The following is a 16,359-nucleotide window of genomic DNA, read 5'->3' as shown; positions in this document are numbered from 1 at the left end:
CACCCAACTATATGTTTAACTCTTTAGCCTAATTATCAAAAAACAAACTTTTGTTTTAACTGTAGTTTATTACAAATGATATACATTCATGCAAAGTTCCCTTGACATTTGAAAAAACTCCCTTGTCATTTATTTATTTTCTCCACAACGTTAACACTAAATTTATTTGTCAGTTTTTAGTCTGATCTCTTGATATTGACAATCAATGATTCTCAAATTTACTTTCACTGACCATTTGTTGAAAACAAAAGAAATTTGAGTTTCAGTCTCCATTCTGTACCCAGTCCATGGAATGTGTCTTATATATTATTTACCACTATTAACTATTGTCTTATGACTGTTCTAACTACATCCATAAAATGTAATGAATTGCTTGAATTTCTATAACCTTTATGTTCTTCAGCATCATTAATGAAGAATAAAGAATAAACGCCTACCTCTTTGTTCTTCATGTTCCATTTTGCAGGGTTCTGGATCACTCCTGTTCTCAATAGCCGTCAGGCCAAAAAGCGGGCGAGTTAGTGCGTGGCAGGGCCAGTCGCGTTACACTTCAAGGACTTGATCGTGCCTCCTCAGGACTTCCTCTGGGCTAACACTGAGAGATTTTTGACCAGCCGAAAACCTTGGTCCAAAGCCAGCCAACTGGGGCTTGAGGAGTGGTTATGAACAAAGGCGGAGTTTACCTGAGTCAGAAAATGGTCAATACCGCTGCTCATTTCCCATGCTTTCATATCAGGCTACAAGCTAATAATGTTGTGGAAAAAGTATTCTCAACTTTGCAAAAAAATCACTCAACTCACGAGTTTCAGATGTCAAAACTTTTGTTTTATTGACCACAATATTATCATTGATATTTGAGAGGGCTTTTTTTTTTACACATGCCTGACCATTACAATAAGGTATTTGAACTTCAGACTTTGTCAATTATCTTGCCATATATTCCAGTAAATATATTTCTACAATTTTAATTTCAAGAAAAGTCTTGTCTTTTGCCGTTATGATTGTATAAATCTACGCAAGAGGGATGAGATGGTTTTTAGAATAAAGTTTTCGAGGGCACATGGATTATAGAAAAGAATCATGTGCACAGATAAATAATTTAGAATAAATTCTGCAATATTACATAAAAATAAGTCAATAAATCAAAATAAATTTTGATTTCATGGTGACTTTAATGCTCGCCCCACCTAAAAGCTGTGGTGACAAAGGTGAAAATGTACATTACTGAAAAAATATGTTGGAAAATGAATCAAATCTTCGAGTTCATCTCGGAGGTGGAGCGATAAAGTGTTAAACTGTGCTTTGACGATAATTCACTGATGTTAATATTGTATTGAATTAGTATGACTAACATAAGCTATATGCTCATTTTTTATTGCCATTTTGGCCGCCATTGTAATGGATCATTGAAATTACCAGAACTCTGAGCAGTTTCAGTAAATATAAAACCATGCTCATTCGGGGGCAAAGTAAAAGTAGGAAAGTGAAAGTATATTTATAATGAAAGTGAAAATATATTTATAATGAAAGTAAAAGTATATTAAATGAAAGTATGAAAGTGAAAGTATACATTTATAATGAAAGTAAAAGTATGTTTATAATGAAAGTAAAAGAATGAAAGAATATTTATAATAAAAGTATGGAAGTGAAAGTATATTAATAAATAATATAAATAAAAAATGAATGAGTGCAAAGATACTCATTAATTCATGATGCCTATTTTAGAATGTAATGCGTTACATGCAAAACTATCGACATCATCATAGTATCTTGCATCTGCATTTGGTAAACAGGGTCTTAAGTGGCCAAATAACTAGATGATCTAAGCACAAAAATGAAGAACAAATTATAAATCTTTAGATTTATTTATATATATCAAATACATGTCTTACTTAAAAGTCTTATAGCATCCTTGAGTTAATATGAATCTCACACTTGTTCACTGTACGACTTTTGGTGACGGTTCTATGTCCAGCCATTTGTTGCAGCTGGCTAGGATAGATTTATTTGGAAGGAAGCCTTCATTGCATCGGACAAATTCTTTTTGAATGGATGCGTAGAGAAGCTAATTTACTAAATCTCTTCCCACATGAAGGACAGAGATATGGCCTCTCTCCAGTGTGGCTCTTCTCATGTATTTTCAGACATGCTGACCATCTGAATCTCTTGTCACAGTGTGAACACTTGTAAGGTTTTTCTCCTGTGTGAATTCTCTGATGCAATTTCAGTTCAGAATTTGTGATGAAGGTCTTCCCACAATCAAAGCAAATATAATTCTTCACACCACTGTGTATTTTCTGGTGTCGTTTTAAAGCACCCAGCTGACTAAAACTCTTTCCACACAAAGAACACGTGTAAGGCTTTTCCTTTGAGTGAACTCTCAGGTGAACCTTCAGGGATACTGCCAAAACAAATTTTTTACTGCACTGATCGCAGTTATACTGTTTTTCCCCGGAATGACAAAGCAGATGTAATTTAAGAGTGTTTGCATGTGCGAAACTCTTCTCGCACAGATCACATGTGTACGGTTTCTCTCCACTGTGGATCCTCTCATGTATTCTCATGTGTCCCGCCTGACTGAAACTCTTCTCACAGTGTGAACACTTGTAAGGTTTTTCTCCAGTGTGAGTTTTCTGGTGCTGTTTCAGTTCAGCATCTCTAATAAAGGATTTTCCACAATCAAAGCATATGTGATTCTTCACACCACTGTGTCTTTCCTGGTGTATTTTTAATGCACCCATCTGACTAAAACTCTTTCCACACAAATAACAAACATGAGGCTTCTCCTTTGTATGAACTTTCAAGTGCTTCTTCAGGGTTTCAGGCCTTGAAAACAATTTACCGCACTGATCACAGTTATATGGTCTTTCTCCAGAGTGAGAATGTAGATGTAATTTAAGAGCGTTTCCTTGTGCGAAACTCTTCCCACACTGATCACATGTGTACGGCTTCTCTCCAGTGTGGACTTTCATGTGTTCCTTGAGGATTCTTTTTTGTGCGAATCTCTTCCCACACTGATCACACGTGAACGGCTTCTCTCCACTGTGAACTCTCATGTGATGTATCAGACTGTGTTTGTGTGAGAAACTCTTTCCACACTGGAAGCAGGTAAAAGATTGTTTAGCACTTCTTTTCAACAAAGAGCTTTGTTTGTTGACATCATGTTTCTCCTCGGCTTCAGTAAATTCTTCACTCTCCTCTTTTTCTTCTGTCAGGTCTGATTTTCAGTAAATCATAAAAAGAGAAATATGAAGGAAAAGAACACACAAGTGAACCCTGATATGATAGCAGAAAACTGCTATAAAAAATTTTTTATGAATTTATTTGCATACTTTATTATTATTTAAATATTTCAGGCACAATTATTATTATTTATTATGATTATTTATTTGCTCCTTTAACAATGTTTTTAACTACATCCACTAAATCTGATGAACTGATTGAAGATGAATAACCTTAATGTTCTTCAGCATTATTAATGAAGAATCAAGAATAAACACCAACCTCTTTGTTCTTCAGTATCTTCATCTTTTATTCTGTAGGGTTCTGGATCACCTCTTTGTTCTTCAGTATCTTCATGCTTTATTTCGCAGGGTTCTGGATCATTCATGTTCTCAATATTTCTTTTCTCTTGTAGGCTGGTGGGAATATTCCAGCATTTTTTTGGTGAAATATTGTAGAAGAAGCTTTACAAGAGGGGAAGTTCTGTGTAGAAGCAAGAACATATCTGGTTAAATTGAAAAACAATTAAATAAGTTCAGATGAATGGTCAGATGAAACAAAAACATTAGCTTTTTTGGCAGCAAACACTTAAGATGGGTTTGGTGCACACAGGGATAATAAAAGTACCCCATGTGTAAAATGAAATACTGTGGGCCTAATTTTCTGCCAGAGGTCCTGGACATCTTGTTCAGATACATGGCATCACGGATTCGATCAAATACCAACAGATAAAAAATCTAAACCTGACAGCCTGTGCTAGAAATCTTATAACGGAGAACAGGATGGAGAGATTCTGTATGGAGGAATGGTCTCTGATCTCTTGTCAGGTGTTCTCCAAACTCATCAAGCATTATAGGAGAAAACTCAGAGCTGTTATCTTGGAAAAAAGAGGTTGCAAAAAGTATTTAATAAAAGGGGGCAAACAATTGTTCCCAAGGTGTTTTGGAGAAAAACATTTCATAATGTGATTTTCCCCCCACTTTCAATTATTTTACTTCAATGAAAGGTTAGATTTTTGCACATTTTTTAAATAAAATATCAAAAGGATTAAAAATGCAGATTTATTTTTTACAGCCATATTTGATCATATTTACCAAGGGGGCAAACACTTTTTCACACCACTGTAATTGTTCAAAACCGTGATTACAAAAAAGTCCACTTACATTATTTTGCTTGTTACGTTGTGAGAGGCGAATCACGACTTCAGCTAAATAGGAACTACCAGTGATGTAAGTGTACGCTGAAATAAAAAGTCTCTCACCTCAGAAAAACTGACTTTCCTGTCCTGTCAGCCATTATACTGTGCTCCTAGGGCCCTCTTCAATTGCACGCACAAATGCTGCGGCACGCACTGTATATCACTTCACTATATATAAAGTAGTCTCAGCCTCAAACGTTACGCCCACTGACCATTGGCTGAATGTCTGATGCATATGGCACACTTTTCTGGAAACACTTCAGTAGTTTCAAAGTCCCGATATGATTGGGTGAATTCTACAGAATGTCCGGGAGACGTGAGTGTCACTTTTTTTATCGGTCCACCTGGAAACAAATGCTGTGACGCTAAAACCTCTCGTGGAAGAAGAAAGTTGCTGTGTTTACAACTGTGACAATGAGCGCTTATTAGGATCAACTAAACACTGGATTTTCAAAAGTATGTGAAGTTCACGGCTCCATTGTTGCAGTAAACTTCTTCAATGAATAATTTGTTCGATGCACGATGATTTGTTATTGTAGGGACATCGACATTATATTGTCACGCCCCTGAACATGACGCGGAACAAAACAAACTGTGATTGGTTGCGTTACATGTCAATCAAACGTTCTCTTGGCCGGTCCTTGGCCAAGAAAAGCTGTGATAGAGTCCAGACCTTCTGCCGTCAGTCTGAAGGTCTGGCTACACGAGGCTATATATAAATCTCAATATAAACACCGAGCATGCAACATTGTTACATTATAAACTATTAAGTCACGAAATAAAAGTAAAATACCAATAAATCACGTTACTATACGCCATGTGTTAGCTGAGAAGGATTTGCATGCAGGTATGATGTTCAATCTATTCATCAGGAGCAGCTTCCATGTTTCATTAACAGTTCTTGTTAGTATTGTGTATTCACCATGATAACTGCTGTTTCCATAACCCCAAAATGCCCCTTTATTTTATTTATTGTGTTTTTTGTATATTTTTCAATGACTGTGGTGGCACATACCAACATCGTATTAACAAAAACTAATTTGGGACTGCTATTTAAAAGGTCCTCATAGGCCTACCGTTTATTTTTCAGTATTAGTCATATTCTTAAAAAATGTTTTAAATGTATTATAATAGGCCCATATAATATAATACTTTAAAAAGTGGGTTGCTGCTCGATGACCATGGGAAAATGTGGGTCCCAAGGCCAAACGAGTTTAGAACCACTGGTATAAAGCTATTCAAAGCATAATTTAATGTAAATTGTGATAAGCGTAATTAATAATCGCAATTAGAATTTTAAGGGAATAATCGACAATTATGATTTTTTGGCATAATCGTTCATCCCTAGTTGACACTAATAAAATTAGCTTTAATTGGCAGTTTACAGGTGATCCGAAGTCATTAACTAGACTATTAACCAGAACTCGACTATTGACATGAAATCGAGGCTTGTCAACAGCTGGTAATAAAACGTCATCAGCAGAGATCTCACTTTATTCTAAGGGACTGTGGTAGAAACAATTTATTTGAATCAAATGTATGCAGAATGCGCATAAAAGTGCTCTGTAATAGCATTATTTCTATAAATCTGAGACACAATTACAAGCCACACCTATATAACAGTTCTTCTTCTGCTTCCTATCTGTGTGGGAGAACATTTCATGAAAAGGTACAAGTAAAAATAAATCTAAGCATAATAGTCCAAATAAATATAGCCTAGTCGATTTTTCTAATATCTTCACAGCAATATAGGAATTACATCATTTACATGTACATGCTCTGTCAATAAGAGAAAGTGACACCTTGACAAGTGACAGAGTATGTACATGTAATTCCCATTGCTGTTAAGATATTAGAAAAATCGAACTAGGCTATATTTATTTGGACTATTATGCTTAGATTTATTTTTACTAACAATATATTTAACATTATTGTTCCAAACATCGACACACGAACAAAGAAAAAACACACAATAGCTCATGTCTTAAAGAATTTAACACATAGCCTACACATCGTTGACAACTAAAATGTTCATTTCCGTCGGCAAACGCAAGAAAAGACGCACAAATACAGATGTACCCGATGAAAACATACATAAACCATCCCTTTAAAGGCTGCTTAAGCTATTTCTGTACTTTATAGTGAGATTAATATACGATGACTGCAACATGAACTGCTCGACTCACCTCAGAACACTCGATGCTGATGACTGATGTCGTCAGTAGTGACGTCATCACCGCGAGGCGGCAAAGTACGTTATCAAAAATGCGACAAATATTATCCTCAATTATCATATAAAACAGGTACTATACAAATATGAAACAAAAATAACTGTATAAATTCCATTCTGTGTCGAGCTGTTTGTTAGAACAAATTAATGTTTGTCATACTGAATGATGTAGACAGACAGCCACTTCAGTCATGTTTGGGGTGAAATATAATTTATTAGGCATATTATAAAAGCTATACCGAGCCCAAACAATACAGTAGCTTTCATGAATAAAATGATTAAATTATTTATTTTATATTCAAGAATAAAAGCTGAGGTGGACTAGGACTAAAAGTGGCCCTTTTAGCCATTTTCAATACAGACAGTTTAATAACTAAAGATGAAAATAGTAAAACCAGTCCATATATGCCACAATGATCTGGTTTGTTCTCAGATGACTTGGAATGTAATGTAGTTGTTGTTGTTTTTTTTACTGCAGGCTAAGTCAGGGATTCCCAACAACGTTCCTGCAGTCCCAAAACTAACACTAAATACCAGGATTATTTTTATATAAATGTCTGCATATAACAATTCAATTTAATATTGATATGAAGTGATGTATAATTAAGAACTAACGTGATTTCACAATAGACAAGTGTATTTATAAATTAGCATTAACCAAGAACAAATGTGTGCAAAAATATTCACTATTTAATGATACTTAATTTAGAATGTAATACTTTACATGTACAAATGGTAATGTATACAACGTTGTTGTAAAGCATTAGGAATAACAAAATAATAATCACCATTATACATGCCAAAATCATAAAATATTGCCCCATCATTACAGTATATCTTGCATCTGCATTTGGTAAATATGTCTGAAGTGGTCAAGTAATTAGATGATATAATAACTAATATAAATGCCATATTCATGTCTTAAAAGGGTTTGTTTTCTGTATGACTGAGTAGAAAAGCTAATTTACTAAAACTCTTCCCACAATGATACAGCTTCTCTTCAGTGTGGCTCCTCTCATGTATATTCAAAGATGCTGACCACTTGTCAGGTTTTTCTCCAGTGTGAATTCTCTGGTGTAGTTTCAGTTCATTATCTGTAATAAAGGTCTTCACACAATCAAAGCACATGTGATTCTTCACACCACCGAGTCTTTCTTGGTGCGTATTAAAATTGCCTATATGACCAAAACTCTTTTCACACAAAGAACACACGTGAGGCTTCTCCTTTCTATGAACTTTCCGGTGGTTCTTCAGAGAATCTGCCCTAACAAATTTCTTATTACACTGATCGCAGTTATACTTTCTTTCTCCAGAATGAGAAAGCAGATGTAATTTAAGAGAGTTTGCATATGCAAAGCTCTTTCCGCACAGATCACACGTGTGCGGTTTCTCTCCAGTGTGGATCCTCTCATGTATTCTCATGTGTCCCGCCTGACTGAAACTCTTCTCACAGTGTGAACACTTATAAGGTTTTTCTCCAGTGTGAGTTTTCTGGTGCTGTTTCAGTTCAGCATCTCTAATAAAGGATTTTCCACAATCAAAGCATATGTGATTCTTCACACCACTGTGTCTTTTCTGGTGTAGCTTAAAAACGTTCAGCCTACTAAAACTCTTTCCACACAAAGAACAAACATGAGGCTTCTCCTTTGAATGAACTTTCAGGTGGCTCTTGAGGGATTCTGCCCTTAAGAACATATTACCACACTGATCACAGCTATATGGTCTTTCTCCAAAGTGAGAACGTAGATGCGATTTAAGAGTGCTTGCATGTCTGAAACTCTTCCCACACTGATCACATGTGTACGGCTTCTCTCCAGTGTGGATTTTCATGTGTTCATCAAGAGATCCTTTTCTCGTGAAACTGTTCCCGCACTGATCACACGTGAAAGGTCTCTCTCCACTATGAATTCTAAAGTGGTGTTTCAGATTTTGTTTGTTTGAGAAACTCTTTCCACAATAAGAGCAGGTGAAAGATTGTGTAGCACTTCTTTTCAGTGTGTGGCTTGAATTTTGTTTAACAGATTTGGCATCATGTTTCTCCTTCTCTTCACTCTCCTCGTATTCTTCCATCAGGTCTGAAATGAATGTAAAACAGGTTTGATTTGAATTAAACCATAAAATTCAAAATAGAAATATGAAGGAAAAGAACACAGGTGATCACTGATATGATAAGAAGTAACAGAAAACTGCTATAAAAAAATTCAGGAATGCAAACTTTAGACCAGATTTTCGCTCGCCGACGAGTTTTGTGAGATTGCCGACAAATGTCCGAAATCAAAGGCAAATCGGTGCTCGTTCACGCGAGTGACAATCACACAGTGTGAATTATCAAAGACGCGATCTGAGAGAATCGCAGATGAGTCGCCGACGCCCGCGAGATATTTGGCATGCTAAATATTTGGACCTGTCGGTGATTCACAATCCTGCTGTGTGAATGTGTTCTGACTGAAAACTACATCGGCGATGACCAACAGCCAGAGAGAGCAAGAAACAGGGCAGCGGGAAGTTCGGGGAGGAGTTATAGACCAGAACATTAGTATATTAATAGATATATTTACAATTATATCAAACAGAAACAAAGCACAAACATTTGCTTGACCAGCAGCAACAGCAGCACATTACAAAATTATTTATTTACCCCCAGCTCACTTTGCAGAACACACAATCCTTGCTCTCCCCAACCATTTCCTCCTGCATAAACTGTTTTTTCTCCTTTTCACTGCAGATAAGCACACAGGCAATTTGGATCGCTATCTTCTTGCAGGCTATCATGTTTAATAACAATTTCAGTCTTGCACGACTTATTTCTCTATCACTTCTTGCGGGCGTTTGGTTGTGAAACGTAGTTTGTGGACCAGACAGAAGTTGTCTGCGATTCTTTCTTTTGTAAAGTCATGCAATGTGAAACCTCCTGTCGCCGATCCATCGTGCAGTGTGAACACAGCAGACACTGAATGTTAACACAGATAATTGTGCCGTGTGAAACGAAAAGTGATCCGACTACTTTGAAAATCGTGCAGTGTAACCTTGGCATAAGGTGAAAAAGATGCGAAACACTCTTCCTAGAATAATTTCCACTAAGCTTGAGTATATTTTTAGTTAAAGGAACACTCCAGCCATTTGCATTAAGCTTTGCAATGTTAGAAACCCAATCATACTATTGAATGGTCGTGCAACATTTTCTCATTTTCCCCTGAGACGAGAGAAATCTGTATTTACCTCTTTACGCTTCCTCCTACAATAACGCAAAAATCGTCATTTTGCGTCATTGTAGGAGGAAGTGTAAGAGGGGGGGATTTCTGTTAAGACTACAAGCACTAGTTCCCACCCTTTCAAACACGCCCATAGGGGGTTGGACCTAGGGCTGTCACTTTACGTTTGTAAATCGATTGCACAATCGATCGGACCAACCAACGCAAGTTTCGAAAACGAAAATAGGGAATCGATTTTAACGGTCTTCTCTCGGAGCGCGTCCAGCTCGTCACGATACGCCCGCAGCGAACACGCGTCACACAGCAACCGCAGGCTCTGACAAACACGCATAACAGCAAATTATACTTCTGCATAATGTTTCTCTTTTTACTATAAAACTGTGAATTCTGCCGGTATGCAGACAGTCTCATGCATACAGATACAGATTCGGGCTACGGTCTTCAATCGCCTACGTAGGCAAAATTTGTTTTACATTTCTAACCGTAAACACAGGCATGTTGAAGACTGCAGTAATGTTTTTCATTTATGTTATGGCAGTCTACTCTGCTTATTGTTTTTCGAGAATGTTGCACTCCTGTTTGTCATTGTGCACGAAACTTCACACCAATAAATCATCAGGAATATTTGCTGAATTGTGCGCGTCTCAAGCGCCGTCTTTACGTTAGTCCTAATGCCTGTTAGTAGTCCGTGGATTTGCCCATATTTGGCGTTTAAAATGGAAACGTCTTTAGACATGGAAAATCGATTTTACAATCGATTCAATGAACACTTATGTCTCAAAAATCGAACAGGATTTTTTCACAAAAGTGACAGCCCTAGTTGGACCTAATGCGCAAACAGACCTATCACAGATCAGTGCCAGTGCGTTTGATTTCACCATTCATTGTTTACATGCACACCTTTTGTTTCAATCTAACTGAAATCATTCCGATTGGTGAATTTGAATGTAGTGTTTACATGAACGCTAAACAAGTGATCGGTTGATGTGCGTTTTACCCTTGCTAAGAAAATACCCGCACCTCCGTGAGAGATAGCCCACGAGACCGGTGCATCTCACAGGCGCGCTCATCAGTAATCACGCCACCGGCTTTTGCGTTCTACAGTCGCCATTCATCACGTTTACTGTGGCGAGCAGGACGAGGCTAGGGCCGCAGGAGAACGAAGCGAGGCCGGTGGCTAGATCGGTTGATGTGCGTTTTACCCTTGCTAAGAAAATACCCGCTCCTCCGTGAGAGATACAAGACCAGTGCGTCTCACAGGTGTCGGTCATCAGTAATCACGCCACCGGCCTCGCCTCGTTCTCCCGCGGCCTAGTCTCGTCCTGTGCGCGACTGTTGAACGCAAAAGCCGAATCCCGGACATTTTGTGCGATCTCAAAAACCCGGGCAGACTCACGGAGACTAACGTTAGTACTAGCTTAGCTTTGTTGTTTACAACTGCTCTCTAACCGGTAGGCGTGGCTTGGGAGTGGCCTAGTAGAGCAGCGAAGCAAGTGCATTCTGGGAGATGTTGTCTTTCATCCACATGAGCCAAAAATACATTTTCTGGCTTTTCTCAGTCTAGAAGGCTCCAAATTCAAAAAATAATTTCACATTTCTACTACATAAATGACCCAATTTAAATACACATTCATCTTTCCAGAGGTGGAGTTTCCCTTTAAAGCTGTTTAACATCTCATGTAAGTTTTTCCCTTTGTTTTTTATATAATGACCTCTAGGAGGTGCTGGAGGCATATGTTTTCCTTGATTGTTTTTTCCCGAAGAGATACAAGTTGTTGTTGAAAACGAAAGTAAAAGAGTGATGGACTTTCATCGCGTTTTACAATGAAATGAGAGTTCTGTGTCTTTATTAAAATCAACACATTAATGATTCATCTCATATGCCCATGACCCACCAGCAATTAATTGTGATGTTATTTTTAATTTCTTGGCCCATCCGACTCGTGGATATAACCGCGATCCGCGCATTACTACAGATTATTATGTTTCTTGGGTCTGCACTATTCCCTTCAAAGCAAACAAACCAGTGCCTTTATCTGTTGCTTTGTGACATTTATGTTGAATTAACCCCATTCAGCTATATCAAATATTCATATCGAGTTGAGTATGTGCACTAAATCAGTGCAGATTACATAAACTTCGCCAGCAAACATGACCCACCAGCAATTAATTGTGATGTTATTTTTAATTTCTTGGCCCATCCGACTCGTGGATATAACCGCGATCCGCGCATTACTACAGATTATTATGTTTCTTGGGTCTGCACTATTCCCTTCAAAGCAAACAAACCAGCGCCTTTATCTGTTGCTTTGTGACGGTTATGTTGAATTAACCCCATTCGGCTATATCAAATATTCATATCGAGTTGAGTATCTGCACTAAATCAGTGCAGATTACATAAACTTCGCCAGCAAACATAATTTGTGGAACATAACACACCAAATTGGCTTGCAATTTGACATTGTTTTCTGTCATAGTTATAGCTTCATTTTTTGGGGTTGTAAGGGTGTTCATTTCAAATCCTGTCCTTATGATATTGCACAAAACATCTTGTGTGTGTAAAAGCAAACTGTTTAATTACATTGTGGATCTGACAGTACAGTAGAGCATAACTAAAGTTGTATTCGATGACAAAATGGTAATGTTAGTAGCGTAATACAAGATGTATTTGGATTAAGAACAGGGTAACTACTCTTTTTCAGAGATAATTTTCTAGGAAATTTAAATTTTCATTCAACGCGAATAATACGCGATATGTTCCTCTTTCCAGAAGTCTTAAAAACCTGTGTAGTTTGTTTTTATTTACTATATTATTGACAGTATTCAGTCATTTTCCTGTTTGTAAAGCACACTTTTTATATTCATATTAAATGATGTATTCAAATATTAATAAACAAAATGTTATAAACAATAATTAGTACTAATCTAGTGTATTAATATAATATCAACAAATAAGACATCACAACTTAAACAATTCTATGATTTTAATGTTTTAAAATAAATTCAATTTTTATAGTAAAAAATAAAAGATCCTTAATCTAACACCGCCAGTAGTGAGTGTGTCATTGGAGTCAATCTTTCAAACGATTCATTCAAAATCTTATTGAATCACTTCCTCAAACAATTCGTTCAAAATTGTAGATTTCATTCAGAAACAAAAGACCACCGTTTCTTGCCAAGAAACGTTCTGTTCCAGTTTACTTTGGAACTATTTTTGTTGTTGAAACAGACAACATTTTTGTCTAAAATGTAAGTCACTTCTATTAAAGGAATAGTTCACTTTCAAATGAAAATTAGCCGATGATTTACTCACCCCCAAGCCATCCTAGCTGTATATGACTTTCTTCTTTCAGACGATTAATTTTCATTTTGAAAGTGAACTACTCCTTTAGCTTATTTAGTGAACTGTTTCAGAATTCAGAATTACATTTGCCTGCACCTTGTGTTCACAACACTAGTCTGTGCTGATCAAATCAAGATCATGATGCCCTCCATGATGTCCAAAAAAAAAACCCAATCACAATAATTACCTATTTTGGCTTCAAAACTGTTATTTTCACCTAAAGGTGACAGGTTTGCATCCCGTTTTTTTATTTTTTTTATTTTTTAGTTACCAGTCATGCATTTTTAATCATTTTCACAAAACATTAATGGCCCCCACAATATTTTGTTCAATAAATATCTAAACATGCAGTATATCAAAAGAACAAAGCCTCTGCTTAAAAAAAAAAAAAAAAAAAAAAATTTTCTAGCTTCATGAATGTGGTTAAGTTTTATTAACAAAAAGCAACATTTTGAGAAAATAGCAGAGAAAATCTACTTTTTCAAAGACTACATCCGTATCGGATTCAGAACAATGATATAAGTCCCCCTAGAGTCAATCATTTTATCCCTTAAAACTCATCTTTGATCACCAAAATGACCCTTGAACTCTAAACCCTTGCATCATATCTAATCTGACCCACTTCAATCAATATGAATGTTTTTCAAACCTCTTTACACTGACCATTTGTTGACACTAAAGAAAAGAAAACTTCATTTTGTACTAATTTTATGGAAAGTATCCTGTATATTATTTGCTCCTTTATGTTATTTCACCACTCTTGCGAATTTTCGAACTACATCCACAAAATCTGCTGAACTGCTTGACGTTTTATAACCTTAATGTTCTTCAGCATCATTAATGAGGAATCAAGAATAAACACCAACCTCTTTGTTCTTCAGTTTCTTCATCTTTTATCCTGCAGAGTTCTGGATCACACATGTTCTCGCTGTTTCTCTTCTTCACTTGTAGACTGATGGGAATATTCCAGCATTTATCGGTTAATTGTTATAGAACCTTCACAAGAGGGTATTCCTGTGTAGTAGGAAGAGCAGATCGTATTAAGCATAAGTTATTAAACTAATCATTTTAATTCACATAAGCATTTAAATTGTGTGTCAATCTTTCAAAAAGGTAAAGTTATTGAATGTATTTTTAAAACAAATATATTCTACATGTTTATATTTTGCCTGTGATGTCAATACATTTTTAGCATTTTTTATTCTTACCTTTATCTGCAGTAAAGTCATAAGAACAAATATTGAAATTATGAATAAAATACTAGTTAAAATAACATTCCAAGTGATCCAACTTCATTCAACTTGTCATTTAGCAGTTTTTGTTCATTGATTTTAAGTGTTTCATTGCTGTTACATGAAACGTGTCAGAGACAGACTGTAATATTATTATTTCTAACAATCTTATATTTATAAAAGTATTATTAAATTAAAATAAATACAAATGACACCTAAGGTTACAGCAGTTCAGTAACCCTATTTTGATTTTCTATTAACTTCAAAAGCAATAAAGGAATAACATGTTACGTGTTATTCTGTTGTTTATGCACAAGCTGGCAATTAATATAATGCAACCTCATCCTAATGATCATAATGGTAAGTGTCAAAAGATAAATACAGGGGGAATAAAATTGTGTCCGAGAAACAGAGATCGCTAAGATCGCTTCCATACAACAATAATATTATCGCTCCAAACATCGAAAAACTCGAACAAAGAAAAAGACACACATACACAAAAACCATCCTGATTTTAACACACACTATCGTGTCCTGCTCAATGTCCATTTCCGTCGGCAAACGCCAGAAAAGACGCACATATAGAAAACAATACATAAATCACCCCTTTAAAAGGCTTCTTGAGGGTAATTGTGTACTTTATAGTTATTTAAATATACGCAGCACCGTTAACTGCTACACTCACCTCATCAGAATATTCGACGCTGACAGATGGCGTTAGTAGGTGACGTCTTCTTCTTCTTTGTTACGTTTTATGGCGGTGGCACCAGCATTATGGTGCATTACCGCCACCTACTATGTTGGAGTGCAGGCCAGAGTTTCCTACCCTTGATAAAAAAATAAAAAATTATATATATATATATATATATATATATATATATATATATATATATATATATTCCATGCTCCCTAAACTCTGTTAATCAATCCAGTTTCTTTCAAATAATAGAATAGTTTCCCTACCTCAATGTCAAATACATTTTTTAGACTTAATTCTTCCTGTCCAAGCTTTCTGCTTTCCCTCCTTAATGTTTCTCACTCTCGAGAGTAATTTTGACAGTGAAGAATTACATATTCTACTGATTCCTCTATTTGACAGTGTTCACATAATCCTGAAAGGTGCTTATTTATTCATTGCAATGTTTTATTAAGTCTAGTATGCCCTACCCTCAGCCTTGTCAAGAAGTTCTCCTCTTTATTGTTTCTTCTAGCTGTCCTTCCCGTGCCCACAACCTTCTGTAGTATATAGAGATGTCGCCCTGTATTTCCTGTATCCCAACTGTTATCCAACTGTGTCCCAACCTTTGGCTTCAGATTTACTGAGTGGTATGCACAAGATCTCCTCATGCTTCAGAGCCTGTTTTGCTAATGCATCCACATCCTCATTTCCCTTAATACCTCTATGAGCTGGGGTCCACATAAATGCTATCAACATGTTCATATTTTTAATTCTGAGCAGTTGACGTCATCACTGCGAGGCGACAACGTATGTTCTCAAAAACCAAGGCTGTGTCCCAATTTCCAAGGCTGCGTCCTTTGAAGTCTACGAAGGTCGGACCGAGAATGGTTTACTTTAGCCTACGAAGGACTGTTCTTCTCGCCTAGCAACTGTGACAGCTGCAGTTGATGAGCGATAGTAACGTTTGTACTGGACTTTTTTGAAAGTTAGACGGTCCGTTTCTGTATATGGGCCATTCTATAGAATTGGTGCAAACTGCACAACCAAAAAACACATTTAAAAAGCATTTAAGAATTCAAATTTGAGATGTTTATAAAGATCCTTATATCATCAATTGAATCCCACAATAATATTTAAAATATCAGTAAGTTTAATTATATATAAAATCTGTCATGATTCTGCCATCTTGTTCTTGATTTTCTCTTGTCTTGCGGCAGAATCATGACAGGCCCATGTTTCATGT

The 16,359-nt window shown here is 36.3% G+C and overlaps 2 protein-coding genes across 3 annotated transcripts; both read right to left on the bottom strand.

Moving 5' to 3' along the window:
* Positions 1-264: 264 nt before the first annotated feature.
* Positions 265-6,646, bottom strand: LOC307169705 (uncharacterized protein). Its single transcript, XM_079890475.1, has 3 exons — positions 6,607-6,646; positions 3,505-3,705; positions 265-3,217 (listed from the first exon to the last, which is right to left on the bottom strand). The coding sequence occupies exons 2-3, from the start codon at positions 3,608-3,610 to the stop codon at positions 2,022-2,024; spliced, it is 1,302 nt and encodes a 433-aa protein (XP_079746601.1). The 5' UTR covers positions 3,611-3,705; positions 6,607-6,646; the 3' UTR covers positions 265-2,021.
* Positions 6,647-6,840: 194 nt separating this feature from the next.
* Positions 6,841-15,264, bottom strand: LOC307169709 (uncharacterized protein). Of its 2 annotated transcripts, none has more exons than XM_079890480.1 (3): positions 15,123-15,264; positions 14,072-14,219; positions 6,841-8,725 (listed from the first exon to the last, which is right to left on the bottom strand). In XM_079890480.1, exons 2-3 carry the CDS (start codon positions 14,124-14,126, stop codon positions 7,572-7,574), a joined length of 1,209 nt encoding a protein of 402 aa, XP_079746606.1. In that variant the 5' UTR covers positions 14,127-14,219; positions 15,123-15,264; the 3' UTR covers positions 6,841-7,571. The 2 variants fall into 2 exon arrangements, with proteins under 2 accessions (XP_079746606.1, XP_079746607.1); XM_079890481.1 differs by having other exon boundaries at positions 6,853-8,725; positions 14,934-15,133.
* Positions 15,265-16,359: the final 1,095 nt, after the last annotated feature.

This window comes from Squalius cephalus, assembly GCF_949319135.1.
Source record: "Squalius cephalus genome assembly, chromosome: 13".
In the NCBI taxonomy this organism is placed as follows: domain Eukaryota; kingdom Metazoa; phylum Chordata; class Actinopteri; order Cypriniformes; family Leuciscidae; genus Squalius; species Squalius cephalus.
The sequence above is the reverse complement of the archived record's forward strand: the minus strand, read 5'-3'. Positions and strand labels throughout refer to the sequence as shown.

What these genes read in the sequence shown, in the direction of transcription:
- LOC307169705 (XM_079890475.1), bottom strand. Translation starts at nt 3,610, where the DNA reads ATGAATGATCCAGAACCCTGCGAAATAAAGCATGAAGATACTGAAGAA. An exon ending in AGATACTGAAGAACAAAGAG is followed by an intron (nt 3,218 to 3,504) that starts GTTGGTGTTTAT and finishes ACTGAAAATCAG; the next exon opens with ACCTGACAGAAGAAAAAGAG.
- LOC307169709 (XM_079890480.1), bottom strand. Translation starts at nt 14,126, where the DNA reads ATGTGTGATCCAGAACTCTGCAGGATAAAAGATGAAGAAACTGAAGAA. An exon ending in AGAAACTGAAGAACAAAGAG is followed by an intron (nt 8,726 to 14,071) that starts GTTGGTGTTTAT and finishes CATTCATTTCAG; the next exon opens with ACCTGATGGAAGAATACGAG.